This window comes from Rhinoderma darwinii, chromosome 13, assembly GCF_050947455.1.
Source record: "Rhinoderma darwinii isolate aRhiDar2 chromosome 13, aRhiDar2.hap1, whole genome shotgun sequence".
Taxonomy (NCBI): Eukaryota; Metazoa; Chordata; class Amphibia; order Anura; family Rhinodermatidae; genus Rhinoderma; species Rhinoderma darwinii.
The window spans coordinates 48,591,259-48,616,689 of NC_134699.1; the positions used below are offsets into that span (position 1 = coordinate 48,591,259).

The window sequence follows — 25,431 nt, forward strand, 5'->3', positions numbered from 1 at the left end:
CACGCATCCATTGAAGTCAATGGGTGCGTGAAAATCCCGCACGGCACATGGAATCACTTCCGTGTGCCGCGCGTGATTCGCGCTACAGTAGTAAAATAAATGAATGAAACAAGAAAAGCACCTCCTGCTTTTATGTTTGTAAATATAAACACAGAGTGTCATCACGCTGCCATATGCGCGGAAATCACGCAGGCACGCACCACATACTTATGCCACATGGAACTTTTGCGCGCACAAAATGGACACGTTCATGTGAATAAGGCCTAAGACAGAGCACTGAATCAGGAATACGGCACAGCCGCTAAACTACGACAGGTTGTACCTTATGAAGTTCGACGGCTCTTTTTTGCATCGAAAAGTGGAGTAAAACTTTTGTGCATCAGCCAGCATATTTTTTCCAAAAAGGGATTGATAAAAAGACCGGAAACTCAATAAAAATGCCTAAAAAAAAAAAAAAGATATGACGCTAAAAAGTCAAGCACTAAACTGACTGCTGGTGGTTTTTGCGCCTGCTACCTATGTTGCCCCCTAGTGCCCATCGTGGATACTACACCCCACGTCTACTTAGAACGACTTTGTAGAAAAAAAATTCTTTCCTTCGAACGCCGGACTGGTTAACCCCAGAATACACAATGCGGTGGTGACAGCACGAAACGCTTCGCAAAACTGCCTTTTGAGTCGCTTGCTATACAGTTCTTTAAAAGGCGGGACGATGCGGTGTGACGCGGCTCAGTGACAGGAAAATGAGGAGGCGGAAGTGAAGCGCAAGTGTGTAGGCAAAACCGCATCGAAATGAATGACAGACAGAAATGAAGAGACAAAAAGCGCATGCCAGCGGGATCTGACCGACCGAGCCCGACCCTTCTGCAGGTGTCGCATATCTAGCGCCTACATGCGTGTTATTTACTGTTGCGTGGTGACCGCCGAGCCTGTAGATTACGACTTCTATCCCAGCCACCTGTGTATAGTGTGCAGCCGGTATCATGGCCATGCACTCCCGCTCATATCTCCATTTCTGTTCTTCCAGGTTTCCCCTCCGTCCTCCTCACTCCCACACGTTACTGTCATTGACGCCTCACCAGAGAGCAGCGACCGTGGGAGCAGAATCAGCGAGGGACGTCATTCTCCACATAGTGAGACGGCTTTATGTTAGATGTGTATTAAATGTTCTGTATGAATGATATGCCACGTACAATGGGGTTCGTGTATCTGTGTGCCCCCCCCCCCCCAAATGGCGCAAATGCATGGAAATATATGGCTCCATATTTATCAACAAATTGTGCCCCCACATAAAATAAAAAGGAAAGGCGTCTATACTGTGCTCATGACCGCATTATGGACGTTATTTGTGGGAAAAACATACGCACGCGCACACACGTTAACCCCTTAATGACTGGGCCTGAAAAGACCTTAATGACCAGCTAAGGGCGGGTTTACACGAGCGCACGCAAAAAGTCCATAACAGCTGCGTGTGTCACCCTCGTATGATGCGTGGCTGCGTGATTTTCGCGCAGCCGCCATCTTTATGACACTGTTTGGATGTTTGTAAACAGAAAAGCACGTGGTTCTTTTCTGTTTTCATTCATACTTTTTACTGCTGTTGCGCAAATCACGCTGGTCGCACGGAACTGCTTCCGTGTGCTGCACGTGATTTTCATGCACCCATTGACTTCAATGGGTGCGTGATGCGCGAACAGCGCAGAAATATCGGACATGTTGTGAGTTTCACGCAGCGGACACAGTATTCGTCTCTCCCTCACTTACGCCTCATGCACACGACCGTTGTGCCACTCGGGCCGTTTTTGACGGCATCCGAGTGGCACCCGATAGTCTTCACTTTAGCGGGTGAATCGTGTCTGTGAAAAATATCCGAGTCTCCAATCCGAGAGGAAAGATAGGACATGTCCGATCTTTCCTCGGATCACTGACGGGACTCGTACGGCACACGCGGTCGTGAGCATGAGGCGTAAATGCGGAGTGATTTCCCTGCCTTTACTAATATGCAGTCGGCTCTAGTAGTCTAAGGCCTCATGCACACGTCCTTCACCGTTTAAAATGGATCCGTGTGTCCGTTGTGACGTCCGTGTGGTTTCCGTTGTCACTCCGCATCCGTTCCATTTTAAACGGACATTGTTCTTCCGTTTTAAACGGTCCGTTAAAATCCCTCTTGTGTGTTGAATGCAGAGAACTTTGGCACGCCCTGCCGGTGCTTGGCAACGGATCCATGAAATATGAACGGCACGGGTGCGCTCTGTTGTTTTGACGGACCCATATTCTTCAATGGGCGAGACGGACTGAACGGACAGAAGTAAGACATGTTCTACTTTTGACTGAACGGGCACACGGAACCGTTAAAATAACGGAAATGCGCATGGCCCCATAGAAATGAATGTGTCAGGGTGCGATCCTTTAAAAAAACAGGTAGCACCCTGAAGAAAATGACTGAAGCGGGCATGAGGCCTAAGTGAGGCGATGTCATAGCGATGCGTGGCACTGCACTGAGAGCAGCCCGGCCTCCTGGAATGATGTTTCATCCCATGTGACTACTGCAGCCAATCACAGGCTGCAGCGGTCACATGGGCTGCAGCATCACCTCAGGAGGCCGGGCTGCACTCTCAACAGACGGACATGTCGTCATGACAGCGGCCGGGAGTAATTAGGTTCCACCTGAAAACCTGCACCGCAATTTGGTGCGGTTTTTCGGGCGGAATTCCCTGCGGGTCCTTGGTTGGATACGCTGCGTAGTTCTACGCAGCGTATCCGACCCGTGGGAACCCGGCTTAACAGTGGCCGATAAGGAAGGAGAACTGTATTCACCACTAGGCACTGAGTTTTCCTTAGGGCGTGTTCACATGTGCTAATACTTGATTGAATTGTCTTGATTTTTTATTTTTTTTATAGATATACGGTTGAAAATAATCAAGATCAGAGTCTATCTATCTATCTATTTTTTATAAATCTGTAAATTGCACCACGCAACAAGCCCCCCACCCCCACTGGCGTCCCTTGTGGTCACCTCCTCCGCTTCCCCTTTGTCTCGACCTTGCTCTCCAGTGTTTAACCTCACAACTAGTGTAAGAGGATCTTGAAAATTGTATGATATATATCAATGTATTAAAGCAAGGCGTCCTAATATTTATCACATAGTTGCACTATCTTTTTACAGCACTTGCCTTCTAAACTTTAGTATTTTTTGATAGGCTAGCTTTTACAGTCATCTTGACCATCCTGCCCGCCCCTACTATTATAACTTGAATTACAGGCCTGGTGGATTGCTCATCTTCCTTGCTTATGTGACTAGTTATATGTCCGTGATACCCATTTCCGTTTTATGTGGTCTGTACCTTTTTTTTATTTTTACAGTATGTATGTTTTTAATGTATATCAATAAACTTTATACAATTTTTATTGCATTTTGGGTTCAGCACTCATGTCTCTATAGTTGTTCATTTAGATTTACGAGTGTTGGTTTAGACCCAGACCTGTTTAACCACTTCCCGCTCAATCATGTACAGTTACGTCGTAAGCGCTAGCGTGTTAGCGCTTTCTTACGTAATTGTACGTGATGGTGATGGAGAAGCTGAGCCAGCGCCATGACCAGCGGGTGTCAGCTGTTTTGTCACAGCTGACACCCTTCTGTAACGGCCAGGACCAGAGCTTGCCTCCGATCTGGTTCATTAACCTCTTAGATGCAATCAAAAGCGATCGCTGCACCTAGGTGGTTAGATCGCACCGTCCTAACAATGGCCTCTTGTCTGCCTAGTATGGAAGCCTATTAGGCTCAGCCCAGAGGCAAAGCCTAATAGGCTTGCTGTCAGTGAATGTTTCTTGGTCACCACCCCTCCCAAAACAGAATAAAAAGTGATCAAAATGTTGCGTGTACCCCAAAATTGTACCAATAAACTACAGAACGTCCCGCAAAAAAAAAGCCCTCCCACAGATTTTTTGACAGAAAAAAACAGTTATGGATCTCAGAATATGGTGACACAAAAAATAAATCATTAAAAAAAAAAGAATTTTATTTTATTGTGCAAACGCTGTAACATATGAAACTATATACATATGGTATCGCCGTAATCGTATCGAACCGCAGAATAAACGAAATGTCATTTATAGCGCACGGTGAACGACTTAAAAAAAAAAAAAAAGAGTAAAAAAACATTGTCAGAATTGCGGGTTTTTGGTCACCTTGCTTGCCAAAAAATTGAATAAAAAGTGATAAGAAAAAATAAAATAAATTGCATATACCCTAAAATGGTACCACTAAAATGTACAGATTGTCCCACAACAAATAAGCCCTCACACAGCACCGGTAACAATAAAAAAGCTCTGGCTCTCAAAATATGGCGACACAAAATGTGCAGAACGTTCCAAAATGAGGATAAGATCGGGCACCATTTATCAGTGCGACACTGGCCCCACATCTGTGGATTATTATTTAATTACCCCATTATTATGCCCTGATGAACTCCACACAGCTAACATATACCCTGATGTACTCCGCACAGCTTACATATACCCTGATGTACTCCGCACAGCTTACATATACCCTGATGTACTCCGCACAGCTTACATATACCCTAATGTACTCCGCACAGCTTACATATACCCTGATGTACTCCTCACAGCTTACATATACACTGATGTACTCCGCACAGCTTACATATACCCTGATGTACTCCGCACAGCTTACATATACCCTGATGTACTCCGCACAGCTTACATATACCCTGATGTACTCCTCACAGATTACATATACCCTGATGTACTCCGCACAGCTTACATATACCCTGATGTACTCCTCACAGTTTACATATAACCTGATGTACTCCGCACAGATTACATATACCCTGATGTACTCCGCACAGCTTACATATATCCTGATGTACTCCGCCCAGCTTACATATACCCTGATGTACTCTGCCCAGTTTACATATACCCTGATGTACTCTGCCCAGTTTACATATACCCTGATGTACTCCGCACAGCTTACATATACCCTGATGTACTCCGCACAGCTTACATATACCCTGATGTACTCCTCACATATACCCTGATGTACTCCGCCCAGCTTACATATACCCTGATGTACTCCTCACATATTACATATACCCTGATGTACTCCTCACATATACCCTGATGTACTCTGCACAGATTACATATACCCTGATGTACTCCTCACTGCTTACATATACCCTGATGTACTCCGCAAAGCTTACATATACCCTGATGTACTCCTCACAGTTTACATATAACCTGATGTACTCCGCACAGATTACATATACCCTGATGTACTCCGCACAGCTTACATATATCCTGATGTACTCCGCCCAGCTTACATATACCCTGATGTACTCTGCCCAGTTTACATATACCCTGATGTACTCCACACAGCTTACATATACCCTGATGTACTCCGCACAGCTTACATATACCCTGATGTACTCCTCACATATACCCTGATGTACTCCGCCCAGCTTACATATACCCTGATGTACTCCGCACAGCTTACATATACCCTGATGTACTCCGCACAGCTTACATATACCCTGATGTACTCCGCACAGCTTACATATACCCTGATGTACTCCACACAGCTTACATATACCCTGATGTACTCCGCCCAGCTTACATATACACTGATGTACTCCACACAGCTTACATATACCCTGATGTACTCCTCACATATACCCTGATGTACTCCGCACAGATTACATATACCCTTATGTACTCCGCACAGCTTACATATATCCTGATGTACTCCGCACAGCTTACATATACCCTGATGTACTCCGCACAGCTTACATATATCCTGATGTACTCTGCACAGCTTACATATACCCTGATGTACTCCGCACAGCTTACATATACCCTGATGTACTCCGCACAGCTTACATATACCCTGATGTACTCCGCACAGCTTACATATACCCTGATGTACTCCGCACAGCTTACATATACCCTAATGTACTCCGCACAGCTTACATATACCCTGATGTACTCCTCACAGCTTACATATACACTGATGTACTCCGCACAGCTTACATATACCCTGATGTACTCCGCACAGCTTACATATACCCTGATGTACTCCGCACAGCTTACATATACCCTGATGTACTCCTCACAGATTACATATACCCTGATGTACTCCGCACAGCTTACATATACCCTGATGTACTCCTCACAGTTTACATATAACCTGATGTACTCCGCACAGATTACATATACCCTGATGTACTCCGCACAGCTTACATATATCCTGATGTACTCCGCCCAGCTTACATATACCCTGATGTACTCTGCCCAGTTTACATATACCCTGATGTACTCTGCCCAGTTTACATATACCCTGATGTACTCCGCACAGCTTACATATACCCTGATGTACTCCGCACAGCTTACATATACCCTGATGTACTCCTCACATATACCCTGATGTACTCCGCCCAGCTTACATATACCCTGATGTACTCCTCACATATTACATATACCCTGATGTACTCCTCACATATACCCTGATGTACTCTGCACAGATTACATATACCCTGATGTACTCCTCACTGCTTACATATACCCTGATGTACTCCGCAAAGCTTACATATACCCTGATGTACTCCTCACAGTTTACATATAACCTGATGTACTCCGCACAGATTACATATACCCTGATGTACTCCGCACAGCTTACATATATCCTGATGTACTCCGCCCAGCTTACATATACCCTGATGTACTCTGCCCAGTTTACATATACCCTGATGTACTCCACACAGCTTACATATACCCTGATGTACTCCGCACAGCTTACATATACCCTGATGTACTCCTCACATATACCCTGATGTACTCCGCCCAGCTTACATATACCCTGATGTACTCCGCACAGCTTACATATACCCTGATGTACTCCGCACAGCTTACATATACCCTGATGTACTCCGCACAGCTTACATATACCCTGATGTACTCCACACAGCTTACATATACCCTGATGTACTCCGCCCAGCTTACATATACACTGATGTACTCCACACAGCTTACATATACCCTGATGTACTCCTCACATATACCCTGATGTACTCCGCACAGATTACATATACCCTTATGTACTCCGCACAGCTTACATATATCCTGATGTACTCCGCACAGCTTACATATACCCTGATGTACTCCGCACAGCTTACATATATCCTGATGTACTCTGCACAGCTTACATATACCCTGATGTACTCCGCACAGCTTACATATACCCTGATGTACCCCGCACAGCTTACATATACACTGATGTACTCCGCACAGATTACATATATCCTGATGTACTCCGCACAGCTTACATATACCCTGATGTACTCCGCACAGCTTACATATATCCTGATGTACTCCTCACAGTTTACATATACCCTGATGTACTCCGCACAGCTTACATGTACCCTGATGTACTCCGCACAGCTTACATATACCCTGATGTACTCCGCACAGCTTACATATACCCTGATGTACTCCGCACAGCTTACATATAGCCTGATGTACTCCGCACAGCTTACATATACCCTGATGTACTCCGCACAGCTTACATATATCCTGATGTACTCCGCCCAGCTTACATATACCCTGATGTACTCCTCACAGCTTACATATACCGTGATGTACTCCGCACAGCTTACATATACCCTGATGTACTCTGCACAGCTTACATATACCCTGATGTACTCTGCACAGCTTTCATATACCCTGATGTACTCCGCACATATTACATATACCCTGATGTACTCCGCACAGATTACATATACCCTGATGTACTCCGCACAGCTTACATATATCCTGATGTACTCCGCACAGCTTACATATATCCTGATGTACTCCGCACAGATTACATATACCCTGATGTACTCTGCACAGTTTACATATACCCTGATGTACTCCGCACAGCTTACATATACCCTGATGTACCCCGCACAGCTTACATATACCCTGATGTACTCCGCACAGATTACATATATCCTGATGTACTCCGCACAGCTTACATATATCCTGATGTACTCCTCACAGCTTACATATATCCTGATGTACTCCGCACAGCTTACATATACCCTGATGTACTCCGCACAGCTTACATATACCCTGATGTACTCCGCACAGCTTACATATAGCCTGATGTACTCCGCCCAGCTTACATATAGCCTGATGTACTCCGCCCAGCTTACATATACCCTGATGTACTCCGCACAGCTTACATATACCCTAATGTACTCCGCACAGCTTACATATACTCTGATGTACTCCGCACATATTACATATACCCTGATGTACTCCTCACAGCTTACATATACCCTGATGTACCCCGCACAGCTTACATATACCCTAATGTACTCCGCACAGCTTACATATAGCCTGATGTACTCCGCACAGCTTACATATATCCTGATGTACTCCGCACAGCTTACATATACCCTGATGTATTCCGCACAGCTTACATATATCCTGATGTACTCCGCACAGCTTACATATACCCTGATGTACTCCGCACAGCTTACATATACCCTGATGTACTCCGCACAGATTACATATACCCTGATGTACTCCGCCCAGCTTACATATAGCCTGATGTACTCCGCACAGCTTACATATATCCTGATGTACTCCGCACAGCTTACATATACCCTGATGTACTCCGCACAGCTTACATATATCCTGATGTACTCCGCACAGCTTACATATACCCTGATGTACTCCGCACAGCTTACATATACCCTGATGTACTCCGCACAGCTTACATATACCTTGATGTACTCCGCCCAGCTTACATATACCCTGATGTACTCCACACAGCTTACATATACCCTGATGTACTCCACACAGCTTACATATACCCTGATGTACTCCACACAGCTTACATATACCCTGATGTACTCCGCCCAGCTTACATATACACTGATGTACTCCGCACAGATTACATATACCCTGATGTACCCCGCACAGTTTACATATACCCTGATGTACTCCACACAGCTTACATATACCCTGATGTACTTCGCACAGATTACATATACCCTGATGTACCCCGCACAGCTTACATATACCCTGATGTACCCCGCACAGCTTACATATGCCCCCACATTATAAACGGAAATACCAGTAAAACCTCATACAGAACTACTACCAAGCACAATCTGCGCTCCAAAAGCAAAATGGCGCTCCCTCCCTTCTGAGCCCTACAGTGTGCCCAAACAGCAGTTTACGTCCACATATATGGTATCGCCATACCTGGGAGAACCCGCTTAACAGTTTGAGGTATTTGTCTGCAGTGGCACAAACTGGGCACCACATCTTGGGCACTAAAATGGCATATCAGTGGAAAATTACAATTTTCACTTTCTACCATCCGCTGAGCGTTCATTTCTAATAACAAAAAAGAAACCCTGTGGGGTCAAATTGCTCACTACACCCCTTAAAAAAAAAATGCCTTGAGGGGTGCAGTTTCCAAAATAGGGGTCACTACTTAGGGGTTTGTTTTAGTATTTGACCTCAGAGCCCTGCTATTGTGGGCCAATGCTGCGAAAATCAGCAAAATAGACCTCACATGTGCATTGTAATCTTTTACTCCTGGGCCCTGTCATATGTCCATACAAATGATAAATATCTTGAGGGTTGTAGCTTCCAAAATGGAGTCACTTCTCAGGGGTTTCCCGTGTACTTTGGTACCTCAGGGGCTCTGCAAATGCGACATGGCGCCCGTACACCAATCCAGCAAAATCTGCGCTCTAAAAGCCAAATGGCGCTCCTATTTTGAGCTCTGTCATGTGCCCAAACAGCAGTTTAGAGCCATAGATGGGGTATTGCCATACTCGGGAGAAATTGAGTAATGTTTTTTCTCCTATTACCCCTTGTGAAAATGCTAAATTGGGAGCTAAAACTACATATTCTTGGAAAAAATAAAATTTTTCATTTTCACTGCCTAATTCAAATAAAATCTATGAAACACCTGAGGGTCCAAAATGCTCAGTAAACCCCTAGATGAATGCCCTGAGCGATGTAGTTTCCAAAATGGAGTCACTTCTCAGGGGTTTCTACTGTACTGGTGCCTCGGGCTCTACAAATGCGACATGGCGCCTAAAAACCAATCAAGCAAAATCTGCATGCCAAGTAGCACTCCTGCCATTCTAAGCCCTGCCGTGTGTCCAAACAGCAGTTTATGACCACATATGGGGTATTGCTGTACTCAGGAGGGACTGCTTTACAAGTGTTGGGGTGCTTTTTCTCCTTTATTCCTTGTGAAAATGAAAAAAATGCAACATTTGAGTAGAAGAAAATATAGATTTTCATTTTTACTGCCTAATTTCACTAAATTCAGCTAAAAAACGGTGAGGTCTAAGTGCTCACTATACCGCTAGGTAAATTCCATGAGGGGAGTAGTTTCCAAAATGGGGTAACTTTTGGGGGGGTTGCACTCTTTTGGTCCCTCAGGGTCTTTGCAAATGCGACATGGCACCCAAAACCCATTACAGCAAAACTTGAACTCCAAAAGCCAAATGGCGCTCCTTCCCTTCTAAGCCCTGCCTTGTGTCCAAACAGCAGTTTAGTACCACATATGGGGCACTGCAGTGCTCAGAAGAGTTGGCTTTACAGATGTTGGGGTGCTTCTTCTCCTTTATCTATTGTGAAAATGAAAAAATCTGAGCTAAAACTTCATTTTATTAGAAAAAATGTAGATTTTCAATTTAATGGCCTAATGACAATAAATTCTGTAAAAAACCTGTAGGGTGAAAACACTTAATATACCCCTAGACAAATTCCTTGAGGGGTGTAGTTTCCCAAAATGGGGTCACGTTTGGGGTGTTTCTACTGTTTTGGTCTCAGGGAATTCGCAAATGCGACATGGCACCCAAAAACCAATCCATCAAAACTTGTACTCAAAGCCAAATGGCACTCCTTCCCTTCTGAGCACTGTTTTGTGTCCAAACAGCAGTTTATTACCATGTGGGGGTGTTGCCATAATCAGAAGAAATTGCTTTTTAAATATCGGTGTGCTTTTTCTCCTCTTTTTTTTTTTTCTGGTAAAAGTTTAACATTTCTGTTTTATTGGGATAAAATTTTGATTTTTATTTTCACGGCCTAATTCCACTAAATTCGGCAAAAAAACTGTGGGGTTAAAATGCTCCTTATACCCCTTGATAAATTCCTTGAGGGGTATAGTTTGCCAAATGGTGTCTTTTTGGGGCTGTTTCAACTGTTTTGGCACCGCAACACCTCTTCAAACCTGACATGGTGCCTAAAATATTTTCTAATATGAAGGAGGCCCCAAAATCCACTAGGTGCTCTTTTGTACATATCCTGTGTCCAGTGTTTCAGTTCAGTAGCACATTATTGCCACATGTGGGATATTTCTAAAAACTGCAGAATCTGGGTAATGAATATTGAGTTGTGTTTCTCTGGTAAAACGTCTTGTGTTACAGAAAAAAATGGATTAAAATGAAATTTCGGGAATTTATTTTTATTTTTTTGTAATTCTTACCTCCACTTTGCTTTAATTCCTATGAAACGCCTAAAGGGTTAAGAAATTATCTAAATGCTGTTTTGAAAACTTTGAGGGGTGCAGTTTTTAAAATTGGGCGATTTATGGGCAGTATCTAATATATAGGCTCTTCAAATCCACTTCAGAACTTAACGAGTCCCTAAAAAAAATAGGTTTTGGAAATGTTTCTTGAAAATGAGAAATTGCTGCTAAAGTTCTAAGCCTTGTAACGTCCTAGAAAAATAAAAGGACTTTTAAAACAACAATGCCAACATAAAGTAGACCTATGGTAAATGTTAACTAGTAACTATTTTGTGTGGTATTACTATCTGTCTTAAAAGAAGATACATTTACATTTGAAAAATTTTTGCACTTTTTCTCAGATTTTTTTTTTCTCTCAAATAAACACTGAATGTATCAACCAAATTTTACCACTAACCTAAAGTACAATGTGTCACAAAAAAACAATCTCAGAATCGCTTGGATACATTAAAGCATTCCAAAATTATTACCGCATAAATTGACACATCAGATTTGTAAAAAATTGGCCTGGTCCTTAAGGCCAAAACAGGCTGTGTCCTTAAGGGGTTAAACACTTTTTAAGGCTTCGTTCACATCTGCATTGGGGTTCCGTCTGAGGTTTCCGCTATTGCTTCCGGCAAAACGACGAGTCCGGTGCACAACAGACCCAAACGGAAACCATGGGAACTGGATCAGTCACCATTGAAATCAATGGTGATGGAAATGGAAACCTCCGGTTTCCGTCGGTGTGAGTTTGTGTCTGCTCAGGGTCCCGTTCTGACGGAAACAGACGGAACGTTAGAACGCGACCCCAAAGCACATGTGAACGAAGCCTCATTGGGACCATTGCTTTGTTTCGGCGTTATGTGATTACATTGTAACGTGCCATATTTCCTAAGTATGCACACTACTACTGAACTATGTCGGGTACTACCTGAAAACGGGCAGAAACCTTTTGTAAATCTGTTAGTTTTTTTTTTTTTTACAGCGTTCACCGCTATAAGTGACATATTCACATTATTCTGCGGGGCGATACGATTACGGCGATACATAATGTTTATAGTTTTTTTATGTCTTATGGCGTTTGCACAGTAAAATACTTTATATAAAAAATTAACTTATTGTATAGCCTTATTCTAAGAGCCATAACTTTTTTATTTTTCCATCAAGAAAGCCGTGTGAGGAAGGGGCTTAAGGACTTATCAATTGTTTATCCTTGTCAATGATCTGTTTGTAAGGATACTGGGGGAATTTATTAGGGCTCATTCAGACGAGCGTATGTGTAGTCCGCGTGACGGCCGTTAAAACAACGGCCGTCACACGGACTCATGTATTTCAATAGGGTCGTTCACACGACCGTTGTTTCAACGGAGCGTCTAAAGGGTCCGTGAAAAAATAGGACATGACCTATTTTACTGTGTGTCACTCATCCCTCCATAGACGCTAGTCCAAGAGGGATGCGTGATAACTCGTCCTGCACGGGTGCGCCTCGGACGTGAAAAATAGCAGCTTTTCACGTCCGAGGTTGGCTACATTCGTCTTAATGTAGCTTTAAGCACTTTATGGCAGTTTTATTATTAGAGAAAAATATCGTTTCTGCCCAAAAGTTTTGGATTGTTACGCCGCATCCAGCTGTTACGCCTTAATAAATCCCCCGCCCATTGACTGCTAAATATTCACACTATGTATAGGTTTAATGGTCGTTCATGTTTTCTCTTAGATAAAATCTTCAATCAGACATGAAAGTTTATAAAGAAGTAATTCGATATGAATCGGCTCCGTTGTCCGGTAAGAAGCCGCTTCACGACCGCCGGACACAACCTCATAATACAGATACGTAACGCCATACACGCTATCTACAATTTTGTGATTTCATGTGCCATTCGACTTTGCTCATAAATATTTTTTTTCAAATTTAGCAAGACATCATGACAGAGGGACGACTGAACCCATCAGCTTTTTCTTCTCAAATATGGAGGAACTACTTTCATGGAAACCAACCAGCCAAGACATGTTTAATATTGCTGTGGCACCTCTTGCCAAACGATATCCACCTATTAATAGCCAGAGACCAAAGACTCTTGTCTGCCATGACATGATGGGAGGGTATCTGGAAGACAGGTATAATGGAAATGTTTTTGAAAATGTTTTTTTTTTTATCCTCAATCACCACGGCAAGCAAAGGTTTATGTGGAAGTTGGGATATATAACGAGACTTAATCTTGGTCTATTCTGCAGATTTATCCAGGGCGCTGACTCGAAGGACCCGTATGTATTCTACCATTGGCAGTACATTGATATTTTTGTGTACTTCAGTCACCGGATGTTTACCCTTCCTCCTGTGTGTTGGACAAACGCCGCCCACAAACATGGGGTGTCCGTCTTGGGTAAGACTTGAAGAATTATTTATGTTAAATTTCTTTGCTATAAGGGCATAACATAAACAGGAAAACCATATATTGCAGTTAAGGCCTCGTTCACATCAGCGTAAGGCCTCGTTCACATCAGCGTAAGGCCTCGTTCACATCAGCGTAAGGCTTCCGTTCATGGGTTCCATTAGACTTTTCCGTCAGGGGAACCCATAAACGGAAACCATAGCTTCTGTTTGCATTACCATTGATTTTAACAGTAATGCTACCGTTACAAATGGTTTCTGTTTGTCCCCATTGCGTTTTTCTTTTTTTTTTAGCGGACACAATAGCGTAGCTATTGGTTCCGCTAAAAAAAAAGCAGAAACGTTACAGAGCACAGAAACGGAAACCATTTGCAACAGAAACTATGGTTTCCGTTTGGCTTTGCGTTCATGGGTGTCCCTGACGGAAAGGTCTAATGGAACCGATGAACGGAAGCCCGACGCAGATGTGAACTAGACCTAAAACAGATTTATCAATGTAATATGCCATCCTTGTGAAGGATAACATGTTAAAGGTTCAGGTTCAGGGACTACGGAGACAAATGGCACAAAAAATATAGTGTGTGTCTTGTGTAATAACCCCATAATAAAAATACAGCAGTCTCCATGAGTCCCGTGTATTCATGACGAGAGCAGTGCCCCGTGCCACTCTCTGATGGCGGCGGCTGCTGCTGTATAAGCCTGTATACAACGGCGGAAGCCATCACATGGAGGAGGGCAGGGGAAGTGAATACACCAGACCCATAAAAAGGAATCCACTGTATTTTTATTTTTTTACGGGATGATTGTTAATATAATTGTTGTTATAATGTCGTGGTGCCATTTGCCACGGTAGCCCCTTGGAGCTGGACTTTATAACATGCGACCATTAACAATGGCAGCATATATACTGACAGATACACTATAAATGCATTAAATTTTGGGACATTTCATAACTTAAGGGGGGTATTATATCTGTCATAACCTCCCCTTAGGCCTCATTCACACGACAGGTTTTCCCGGCCGGGTGCCGGCCGTTCATAAATCGGCCGGCACCCGGCTGCATTAGGAATAATAGACCCCTAATGGGGCTATTCACACCGATTTTTTGACGGCCGGGAAAACCGGCCGTCAAAAAATAGGACATGCTCTATTTTCGCCCGGGTACCCGGACGCCCGGCTCCCATAGAAGTCTATGGGGCCGGGTAATACCCGGCCATCACCGGAATGTGTCCTGAGTGATGGCCGGGTTTTCCGTGGCTTGCGCTCTGTCTCCTCACAGCGCAGAGTACATGTGAGGAGGAGGAGTTGATGCCATTCGGACGAATAGCATCGCTGTACACTGTGTGGCAGGGCCGGGGTGTACAGCAGGTGGAGGGAGCACTGCGCTGGCTCCCTTCCTCTGCTTGTTTTAAAAGCGCCCTGGCCCGGCGACACCTTCGATGGCGCCGCTAGCAGCTGTTGCGGCTGCTACTACTGCAGCGACGCCACTATAGCAGAGCAGGGAGGTATCTCCCCGCTCTGCTATGTGCTAGCCCCACTTTAGCTCCTTGAAGGAGCGGAATCCCCATGTTTTCGGGGATTCCGCTCCTGGACAGAGCGCTTGATGTCTCTGTCCATATCTGGGCAGTGACATCAGGGGAAACTCCTGAAGCGGAATCCCCGAACACATGGGGATTCCCCTTCAGGAGTTGCCGCTGATGTCACTGTCCAGATCTGCCCGGCCCGGAACGGATGCATAACTTTATGCAAACCGGCCGGGCAAAATGGCCGATTTTACCGGCCGGCAATCGGGCTCGGGCGGGACCCGGTCGTGTGAATCCCGCCTTAGCTTTGATTTTCTCAGCTCTGTATTTAGCTACACCCTACCTATATGGAAGGTCTCCCAATGATGTTCTGCTGAGAACTAACCTCCCAGATCAACCTGCATCTTCAAGGAAAGCAGCCCACTCCCATTGAATAATCAGAGGGCTGTTTAATGGATAGACGGGCTGGGTCCTTCTTTGTAAGGACTTACTGCTCTGACTAATAGACGAGGGAGCCCCTTCTTTTATATCTATTACCTAAGAGTTGTCTAAAGGCCCTTTTACACCAGCCAATACTCAGCCGGTGCAGCGAGCGCAGATCAATGAGACATCGTTGATCGGCGCTCGTTTGCTCCGGTCACACGGAGCTATGGATGGGGACGAGTGTTCGTTACTCTGATCTCTCGTCCCCATACATTATTATCATGTTGGCAGCGCGTCGCTCTGTTTACACACGGAGACGCGCTGCCGACAACATTAATATTTTACTTTTTTAAAACAATACGACCAGCAGATGATTGAGTGTTTGCTCGATCACCTGCTGATCGCTGCCCTGTTTACACTGGGCAATTATCGGCAACGAGTGTAAGGGCTGATTCAGACGTGCGTGGCGTTTTTGCGCACGCAAAACACGCGGCGTTTTGCCTGCGCAAAAGCCACTTACCTGCTCCGTGTGGCAGCATCATATGATGCGCGGCTGCGTGATTTTCGCGCAGCCGCCATTGTTATGACACGCCATTCGGATGTTTGTAAACAGAAAAGCATGTGGTGCTTTTCTGTTTACATTCATCCTTTTGACAGCTGGTGCGCGAAACAGGCAGGTCGCACGGAAGTGCTTCCGTGCGACCTGCGTGGTTTTCACGCACCCATTGACTTCAATGGGTGCGTGATGCGCAAAATACGCAGAGATATTGACCATGTCGTGCTTTTTGCGCAACGGACAAACGCTGCGCAAAAAGCACGGACTGTCTGTACTGCCCCATAGACTTTTATTGGTCTGTGCGTGGCGCGTGAAAACCACGCGGCCTGCACAGACGCAATACACGTTCGTGTGAATCCAGCCTTATATGAATGCTCATCTGCCCGATAATGGTCCAGTGTAAAACCCCCTTAAAGCAGACACTCCCTTTAATGGGCACTACGAAACTCTTATTGAACTATTGTAATATTGGCTTTCTTCCAATGTTTTTGGAGCTATTTAGGTGAATATTTTAACCCCTTCTTGCTGGAGCCATTTTTCGGATTAAATTTTTTTCCTTCCCACCTTCCAAAAGCCGTAACTTTTTTTTAATCGAAATAGCCGTATCAGGGCTTGTTTTTTGCAGGGTGAGTTGTAGCACCATTTTGGGGTACTTAGAATTTGTTAACTTTTATTGCCTTTTTTGGAGGGGTAATAGGAAAAAAACCTGAAATTTTGCCACCCTTTTTGGTGTCTTAAATTTACTGCGTGTTATAAATAACATAAATTTATTCAGCGGGTCGTTACGATTGCTAAGATACCAAATGTATCTAGCTTTTTTTATGTTTTACTACTTTTATGCAGTAAAAACACTTTTTTTCTAAATTACTTGTTTTTGTGCCTCCATATTTTAGGAGCCATAACTTTTTTAGATTTCTGCTGACATATCTGTATGAGGGTTTTCTTTTTTGTGGGACGACTTGTAGTTTTTATTTGTACCATTTCGAATTTTTTGATCCAAGAAATTGATAAAAAGTGAAGGCAGAATGAACAGAAAACAGCAATTCTGGCATTGTTTTTTGTTTGATTTTTTACAATGCAAATGTTTTATAGTTGGGGTCGGTATGGACGCGGCGATATCAAATATGTGTAACTTTTTTTTTTTTAAGTATCTTGTAAGGGGAAACTGTTTTTTTATTTTTTTTATTTGGGACTTTTTATTTATTACAAACTTTTCTAAAAAAATGTGTAGCTTTTTTTTGTAGTCCCACTAACTTTTATAATACCCTGCAATACTTCTGTATTGGTCTCCGATTGATGCCCTGAAGCCCGAGGCTGTTCACATCAGCCTGGGCTTCAGGAGCATCCTGCCCGATGCGGGAACACTTCGGCAGTCGTTAAGGGGTTAAAATACCTTCGGTATTAAGAAGTTAAACAAGTCTTTCTTTTGTTTGCCTTTCATAAGTATTCATTTTTGTTAACAAACATTTCACGTTCACTCAGGTACATTTATCACAGAATGGGAAGATGGCGCCAAAGTGTGTGAATCGTTTCTGGCTGGCGACGAGTCTACGTATAAAGCAGTTGCGGATCAGATGGTTTTACTTGCACATTTCTATAGGTTTGATGGCTGGTTGATTAACATTGAGAATGTACTTAGTGTAAGTAGTAACTAATACCTTTAACCACATAGTTTCCTCATTACAAGAGAAAATATTACGTGGCCATAAAGTTTTATTTTGTATATTTTTTATTTTTTTTTTACATGTAGCCGGTTGCAGTGGCCCGGATACCCTTTTTCCTCTCCTATTTAACAGAAAAGTTGCACTCGCAAGTTCCAGGGGGCCTGATACTTTGGTATGACAGCGTGATCCACAGTGGAGAGCTGAAGTGGCAGAACGAACTTAATGACGAAAATAAGTAAATGCTCAATTATTTTCTATGTTATAACCACAGCAAAAATAGCTCTGTCCTACCACAATGTATATATGTATATATATATAAAGCTATATATTTCTTTTTCAACCAAAGATAATGATACTAACTGCTTAATCAATGTAAATAACGCTCCGGAAGAAAGCCGTCCATATTTACCCCCTCCCTCTTCTCTGCGCGTAGTCCGGCCTCCTCCTACGACGACGTTGCAGCCTGTGATTGGCTGCAGTGGTCAAATGGGATGAAACGTCATCCCAGGAGGCCGGACTGCAGGAAGGAGAAAAGAGTTCTGGGTAAGCGTGCGTTTGTTTTGTTTTCATAGTTGCGATTTTAGCGGCGTAATCGCTGCGAATACGCCGCAAAAGTCACAACACTTGGCTTTCTGTTGCAACAGAAAATAAACTTAAACGCAGCATAAATTGATGTGCTGCGGAGTTAAATTGTGCACCGCAGGTAAATTTATTAACGTTTACGCTGCGTTTTGTTTTTTTCGGCAGCGTGGGCATGACATTTTCTGAATCTCATCCCCTTTGCTGCTACTGTAAATGCTGCAGAATTTCCGCACACAATTCCGTTGTGGAAATTCCGCAGCGTTTAACGTGGGAACCCGGCCTAGTACTATGTTCACACGTAGTGTAATTGCTGTGGATTTTCCATCCGGATTTTGTGGCCTAAAAATCTGCTGTAGCAGCAAAGTGGATGAGATTTAACAAATCCCTTCCAGACGCTTTAGAGAAATTTCCAAGCAGAAGTTTACCTGCTGTGCAGATTTTTTTAAACCACAAATGGCAAATATGTTTTTTTTGCCTGGGAAGAGCTTTATTTTTGCAGCAAAAATCGCAACTAGATGGAAAAAAGAAAACCTTTTCTACTTTAAAATGAAAAAAAACAAAACAAAAACATTCTCGCGTACCCTGGCGCTCCCATAGCGACGCATCCCTGGGCTGGGCTGTGTTGAGCCGGCCTCCTGGGATAACGTCTTGGTCCATGTCAGACTGCAGCATATCTCAAAGACAAGATGTCATCTTAACACAGACCGGCCAAGGGAGCACAAGTTCTTCACTACGGCAGCACCATGGGAGATAGGATGGGAGTGACATCTGCGCCCACGTGTGACTGCAACCTCTGCACCTCCTATAGTTGCACACCTGTGCATAGTGCGGTGGCCAAGTTTTGAAGCAGCGACCTGTGTCTTTCCTCATACTGTAAGTGTCTGACAATCCGCAGTCTGCACACAAAGCCTTGTCTCTCCATAGCTAGTCTGTGACCGACAACCGTCTCCCCACATATGTGTATATTGTAATTTGCTATAGTGGCATATGCTGAAAAAATGGACGAACGTTGTGAATTTTTTTTTTTTTTACCATTTATATGATTGGGCGACACCGCACCATGGATGTAAACCCTTGCCACCAGGAGGCTGACACTGGGTAGGAAAAGTCTTTGCACAGTCCTGGCAGGCCATACCCTTCCTACAGACCAAGGCCAAATCTGTTTTAGCCTAGTGTCTGTAGGAGGCTGGTGGGAAACCAGGCAGTTTTCTGCGCTGACTCTTCCTCACCCCTTGTCACCTAAACTAACTTTATGCAGGCGGAGTGCTAGTAACTGCAATTTATGTGCGAGGTTACTGAAGAGGTGATCCTGCGCACACCCAAACACTGCGGAGGGGGAGTATGAAAATCTCAAGTGAAGATGGGATCTGCTGCAATTTTCCTTGAGGCCCCTGTTTTTCCCTGTACAGGGACAAGTGTGCCAGGGGAACTACTATTTTCTTTCCTATATGCCTTCTTTTTTTTTTTATTTTTTTTTTCAAAGCATGACATTTTTATGGAATTTTCAAGCAATACCATGAAAAAACATTTATGACACTATGTGCTTTTTGTCACAGATTTACTTTAGCAAATACCAAATATACACAATAAGGCACAATCAAAAAAGGCTGTTGTGTTCAACACATTATAGTCAGAAGGTTACAGAATTTTTGAATCCACTCTAAGGCTTCGTTCACATCTGCGTCAGGACTCCGTTCATGGGTTCCATCGGAGCTTTCCGTCAGGGGAACCCATGAACAAAATCCTGACTGAAACAAAGGGAAACCATAGGTTTTTGTTAGCATCACCATTGATTTCGATGGTGACGGATCCGATGCAAAAGGGTTCCGTCATTTAGACGGAAGCAATACCGTAGTCTACTACATTCTACTAAGGTAGTTGATGCCTCCTGGGCGGTCCGGCATCAAGCTTTAGTTTCTCACGTCTACAAGGCTGTTACCTGGTCTTCGGGGCTCACCTTCACCAAATTTTACCAGATTCATTCTATGGCCTTCTTTGATGCCTGTCTGGGTCGTAAGGCGTTACACGTCCGAAACGTCTGAAATTACGGAGCTGTTTTCAGGAGAAAACAGCTCCGGAATTTCAGACTTAAATAGGGTGTGTGAACCCAGCCTTAGGTAGGTAGCATGGCTGCACTTTTTCCTTTAATTTCTTTCCACCCTCTGGGACTGTTTTAGCCCCATAGCTCTGTGTCCCCAATGATATAAATGAGAAAATAGGATTTTTGTACTCACCGTAAGATCTATTTCTCATTGTATTCATTGGGGGACACAGATCCCACTTTTTTTGTTTGTTTTGTTTGTTCCAGGCCCAATATCTGTTCTAGATGTTTGGCTGTTTTTTCTCCCGGGACCGTGGACATTTTGTTTGTGTTTTGTCTTCTTCTGTATAAACTGATTTAGCCAGTATCTTTTTGAAGGGTGTGGCATGCCTGGGCAGAGCCAAGACTTTTCTTACCTAGTGTCAGCCTCCTAGTGGAAAGGACCTATAACCATGGTGCGGTGTCCCCCAATGAATACAATGAGAATTCATTTTTACAGTGAGTACAAGAATCCTATTTTTTGGGGGGGGGGGCTCTGTTTTTGGTTTTCTATTTTTATTACACTTTCACAATACGGCATAGGTTACTTATAGGTTTATTATACTTATGTCTTGACATATAGCATTGTCCGTGAACAGTCCTTGGAGCTGTCCAATCATGGAAGAAATCCAAAATGATAACATCACCGAGTGGATCTTCCTGTTAAATTCTGGGTTATTTGATTAAACGACTAAAATCAGAATGAAGGGTTAAAGAGGACATGTCACCTCTTCTGACTTATCTATTTTAATAAATCCTTGTATTCCCCAGGAAATAACAATTCTGGAGCACCTTTTGTTCGAGCTCTGCGTTGTACCATTTCTTTGTTATTCCTCCTAGAAATGTATGAATAAATTGATGGCTGGGTGTTACCAGTTGGGGGGGCCGGGGGTTGTCCATACAAAGACTGACAATGTCCAACCAGTGTTGCCAGAATAAGACTTTGTAGGGACAAGGGGAACCGTAACACCCAGTTGTCAATTTCTTTATAAATTTCTAGAAGAATAACAAAGGAATGTCACAACATAGAATTCTATAAATATATATAACAGAATTGTTATTTCATGTGGACTGCAGGTTTTTACTAAAATACATGTGTGGCGAGGTGACAGGTCCTCTTTAAGAAGTTATGCCATTAGTTTGACCACATTTCTAAAAGCAAAACTCACATGCCATTTAAACAAAATGGACGGAGGAAAATGCAGGGGGTGAGTTTGTCTGGATTCATTAGCATTGAACTAATCACATGACTGGGTTATCCGTGGTGTCTGCACATGCAATAGGACTTCAGCAGATGGACATACAGAGCCCAAGGCCATGGATAATGTAACGTCAAGTTACACTATATAGACAAAAGTATTGGGACACGTACGTATTACATCTACAGGGGCTTTAACCCCTTCCCGCCGTAGCCCTTTTTCATATTTTCATTTTCGGGTTTTTTCCTCCCCACCTTCCAAAAGCCGTAACTTTTTTATTTTGCCGTCTATATAGTGTTATGAGACCTTGATTTTTGCGGGACGAGTTGTAGTTTTTCGTAGCATCATTTATTGTGCCATATAATGTACTAGGAAACAGGAAAAAAAAATATTTGTAGGGTAGGAAATGATAAAAACACCGATTCCTCCATTGTTTTTTGCGCCTCGTTTTTACGGAATTCACGATGCAATTAAAACATGTTAACTTTATTCTGTGGCTCAATACGATTACGGCGATACCAAATATATATAGTTTTTTCTATATTTTACTACTTTTACAAGTAAAAACCGAAGTGTAAAAAATAAAATGTATTTTGTGTCGCCACAAAAACCCATAACTTTTTTTTTTTTTCCGTCGATTAAGTGGTATGAGGGCTTATTTTTTGCGGGATAAGCTGTAGTTTTTAATAATACAATTTTGGGGTACATGCAACGTTTTGATAACTTTTTGTTTCATTTTTTGTGGGAGATGAGGTGACCAAATAATATATGGTATGCTGAAGCATTAGAGGATCTGTCACTCCCTATCTGGTAAATAATCTAATAGGCGCTATGATGCTGATAACTAGTGTCATTTTTTTCTAAATGTTTATTATTTGCAAAGTTCTGAACATTTTTCTAAATATTCTAATTTGTCTATACTTCCCATATGGGAGGTGACTCTTTCTTTTCATTCTGGACGGTGTAATGTTTTCTGTCTTGTCATACAGTTCTCCTCTTCCCATATAGTTTACGGCTTCCATTCCCGACTGTGTTTTCAACTGGTGATATCTCCGGTTGTTTCACAGCTAGAACTGTGATCCTTGTGCCATGTGAAAGATTAGAATCTCATCTTTCTGATGCCACCAGAGTGGTAGCCGGAGATATGGCTATTTGAAGTGATCCCCCTTCCCCCCCCAGCCTCAGTCTCTCACACTGTGTGAAGCAGCTTCATGCTGATAGGACGGCGTCAGAGGCTGTGAGGAGGCTCCACCTCCGGACAATCGCTGCTGTTGACACCCTCTCGTCTAGTATAGACTTGCATATTTAGAAAAAAAAAAGCTTATAACTTTTTAAAAACTTTTTGGTACACAATTTTCACTATCATTATCAGTGTTACAGCGCATATTAGATTAGCTAAGAGATTGGTAGTTACGAAACTAGTGATAGATCATCCTTAAGATTTCGGCCAACCCCTGAAAAACAACCCCATAGCATTATCTCTCTTCCACCAAACTTTACAGTTGCACATTAAAGTCAAGCAGGTAACATTCTCCAGGCATTCGCCAAAACCCAGACTCGTCCATCAGACTGCCAGATGGACCCCACCGAACACATTTCCAGAGTCCAATGTCGGAGTGCTTTACACCACTCCATCCGACGCTTGGCATTGTGCTTGGTGATGTAAGGCTGGCATGCAGCTGATCGGTCATGGAAACCCGTGCCATGAAGCTACCGGCGCACAGACTTTTATTCACGATGCGCCTCAGCGACCCCGCTCTAACTTTACGTGGTCTGCCACTTCGGTGCTTAGTTGCTGTGGTTCTTTAATGCTTCCACGTTACAATAATACCACTAACAGTTGATCGAGGAATATCTAGGAGGGAAGAAATTTAAAGAACTGACTTGTTGCAACGGTGGCGTCCTACTACAGGACCACGCTGGAATTTAGTGAGCTCTTTAGAACGACTCATTCTTTCACAAATGTATATAAAGGCGACTGCATGGCGGGGTGCTGGAATTTATACACCTGTGGCAATGGGACTAAATGAAACATCTGAATTCAATGATTAAGAGGTGTGTCCCAATAGTTTTGTCCATGTAGTGCAGCTTTAAAGCTGCCAAGAGCAATGAAATTCTAACAAACCTACTATTTCATGTTTTGTTTAGTTTGCATCTATTTTCGCTTTATTTACAGATTTTGTTTAAATGGATTCTTTTTATTGACAGTCCTACCATTTTAACCATTTCCTGTCACCGTAGAGAGTTTTTTAGTGCATGTGATGGAATTTTCACAAACTACAACTGGAAGGACGACCACTTACAGCGCATGGCAGCAAAGCCACGCAGGACCGATATCTATATTGGGGTGGATGTCTTCGCTCGGGGAGAAGTTGTAGGAGGAAAATTTGAAACTTTAAAGGTAAATGAGTTCATTGCTTCTACTATAAGAGTGTTTTCATACCTGCGTTAACACAGTTTTAATATGCAGGACCTTGTCCCTTGCAACAGATCTGTGTCTTGTTTTCTGTTATATTTTGTTAATGTAGGGGTTGTACACAAGTAGCAGTTTAAAGGGTTATTCCGATCTCCAAGATTTATGGCGAATCAAGACCTGGGACCCACATCTATATTGAGAAAGTGTATGACCACACCCCAGTCCGCCTAGTGAGATGACCACTGCCCCCCGATTCTTGGTGGGGGGTGACTATGAGGAAAGGTGGCCACGCATGTTCCCAGCTCTCTCCATTCTATTCTATGTGAGTTCTGGAAAGAACCCTTGAAGTAGGTGCAGGTCCAGGAGCTGGGGCCCGTATCTATCAGACATTTGTGGCTTATCCTGTGGATAAGCCATAAAAGTCTGAGATGGGAATAACTTTTATAATATGCCTATGTAATATATCATGTCTCATTGATCATCGCTCGCTGCACCGGCCAATTATCGTCCGGTGTAAAAGGGCCTTTAGAATTGAGATTTTACCTTCAGTGTAGTCCTGCCTGTGATGATAATGAGACGACTGCTGAGGAGTGATCTCTACAGAACAGGAAGGATCTATTCTAAATGCTCAAAATATAAAATTTGATTTAAACACAGTCATTTTCTGATGATACATTCCCTTTAAAACTCATTTTCTTGTATTACATTACCCTTAGGATATATGTGCGGTGTGAGATCCCCGCAATCGACAGAACAAAGGGGCAGCGGCTACATGGCTCATTCTCTGCAGTATTCAACCCAGCGATGCTTATGCACATGTGGCTGTGTCTGGTAATGCAGCTCAGACCATTTAAGTGAACGGGTCTGAGCTGCAATACCCAACCCAACCACATGTGTATGGACGTTGCAGGTGTCCTGTACTGCACAGAGAAGGGTGTGAACCGCTCCAGCGAGTGCCATTGCTCATTTGTTCAGCTTATTGGTGGGTGTCCTATCCTAAGCATAGGTCATCCAAGTGAAATTTTTGAAAACCCTTCTAAATCTGCTGAAAGCTACA

General features: G+C 43.3%; 1 protein-coding gene across 8 annotated transcripts in view; it reads left to right on the plus strand.

Moving 5' to 3' along the window:
• The window catches only part of ENGASE (endo-beta-N-acetylglucosaminidase), a 174,527-nt gene that overhangs the window by 132,055 nt on the left and 17,041 nt on the right, over positions 1-25,431 (plus strand). For 4 of the 8 annotated variants that reach the window (XM_075845092.1, XM_075845093.1, XM_075845094.1 and 1 more), the window contains 7 exons: positions 1,028-1,133; positions 13,257-13,324; positions 13,456-13,657; positions 13,775-13,923; positions 17,916-18,073; positions 18,184-18,332; positions 24,200-24,359. In XM_075845092.1, coding sequence (XP_075701207.1) covers positions 13,276-13,324; positions 13,456-13,657; positions 13,775-13,923; positions 17,916-18,073; positions 18,184-18,332; positions 24,200-24,359 — 867 coding nt within the window. In that variant the 5' untranslated portion in view covers positions 1,028-1,133; positions 13,257-13,275. Of the gene's footprint in view, positions 1-611; positions 871-1,027; positions 1,134-2,901; positions 3,075-13,256; positions 13,325-13,455; positions 13,658-13,774; positions 13,924-17,915; positions 18,074-18,183; positions 18,333-24,199; positions 24,360-25,431 lie in introns of those variants that run through there. The other 4 variants (XM_075845096.1, XM_075845098.1, XM_075845091.1 and 1 more) reach the window with 4 other exon arrangements.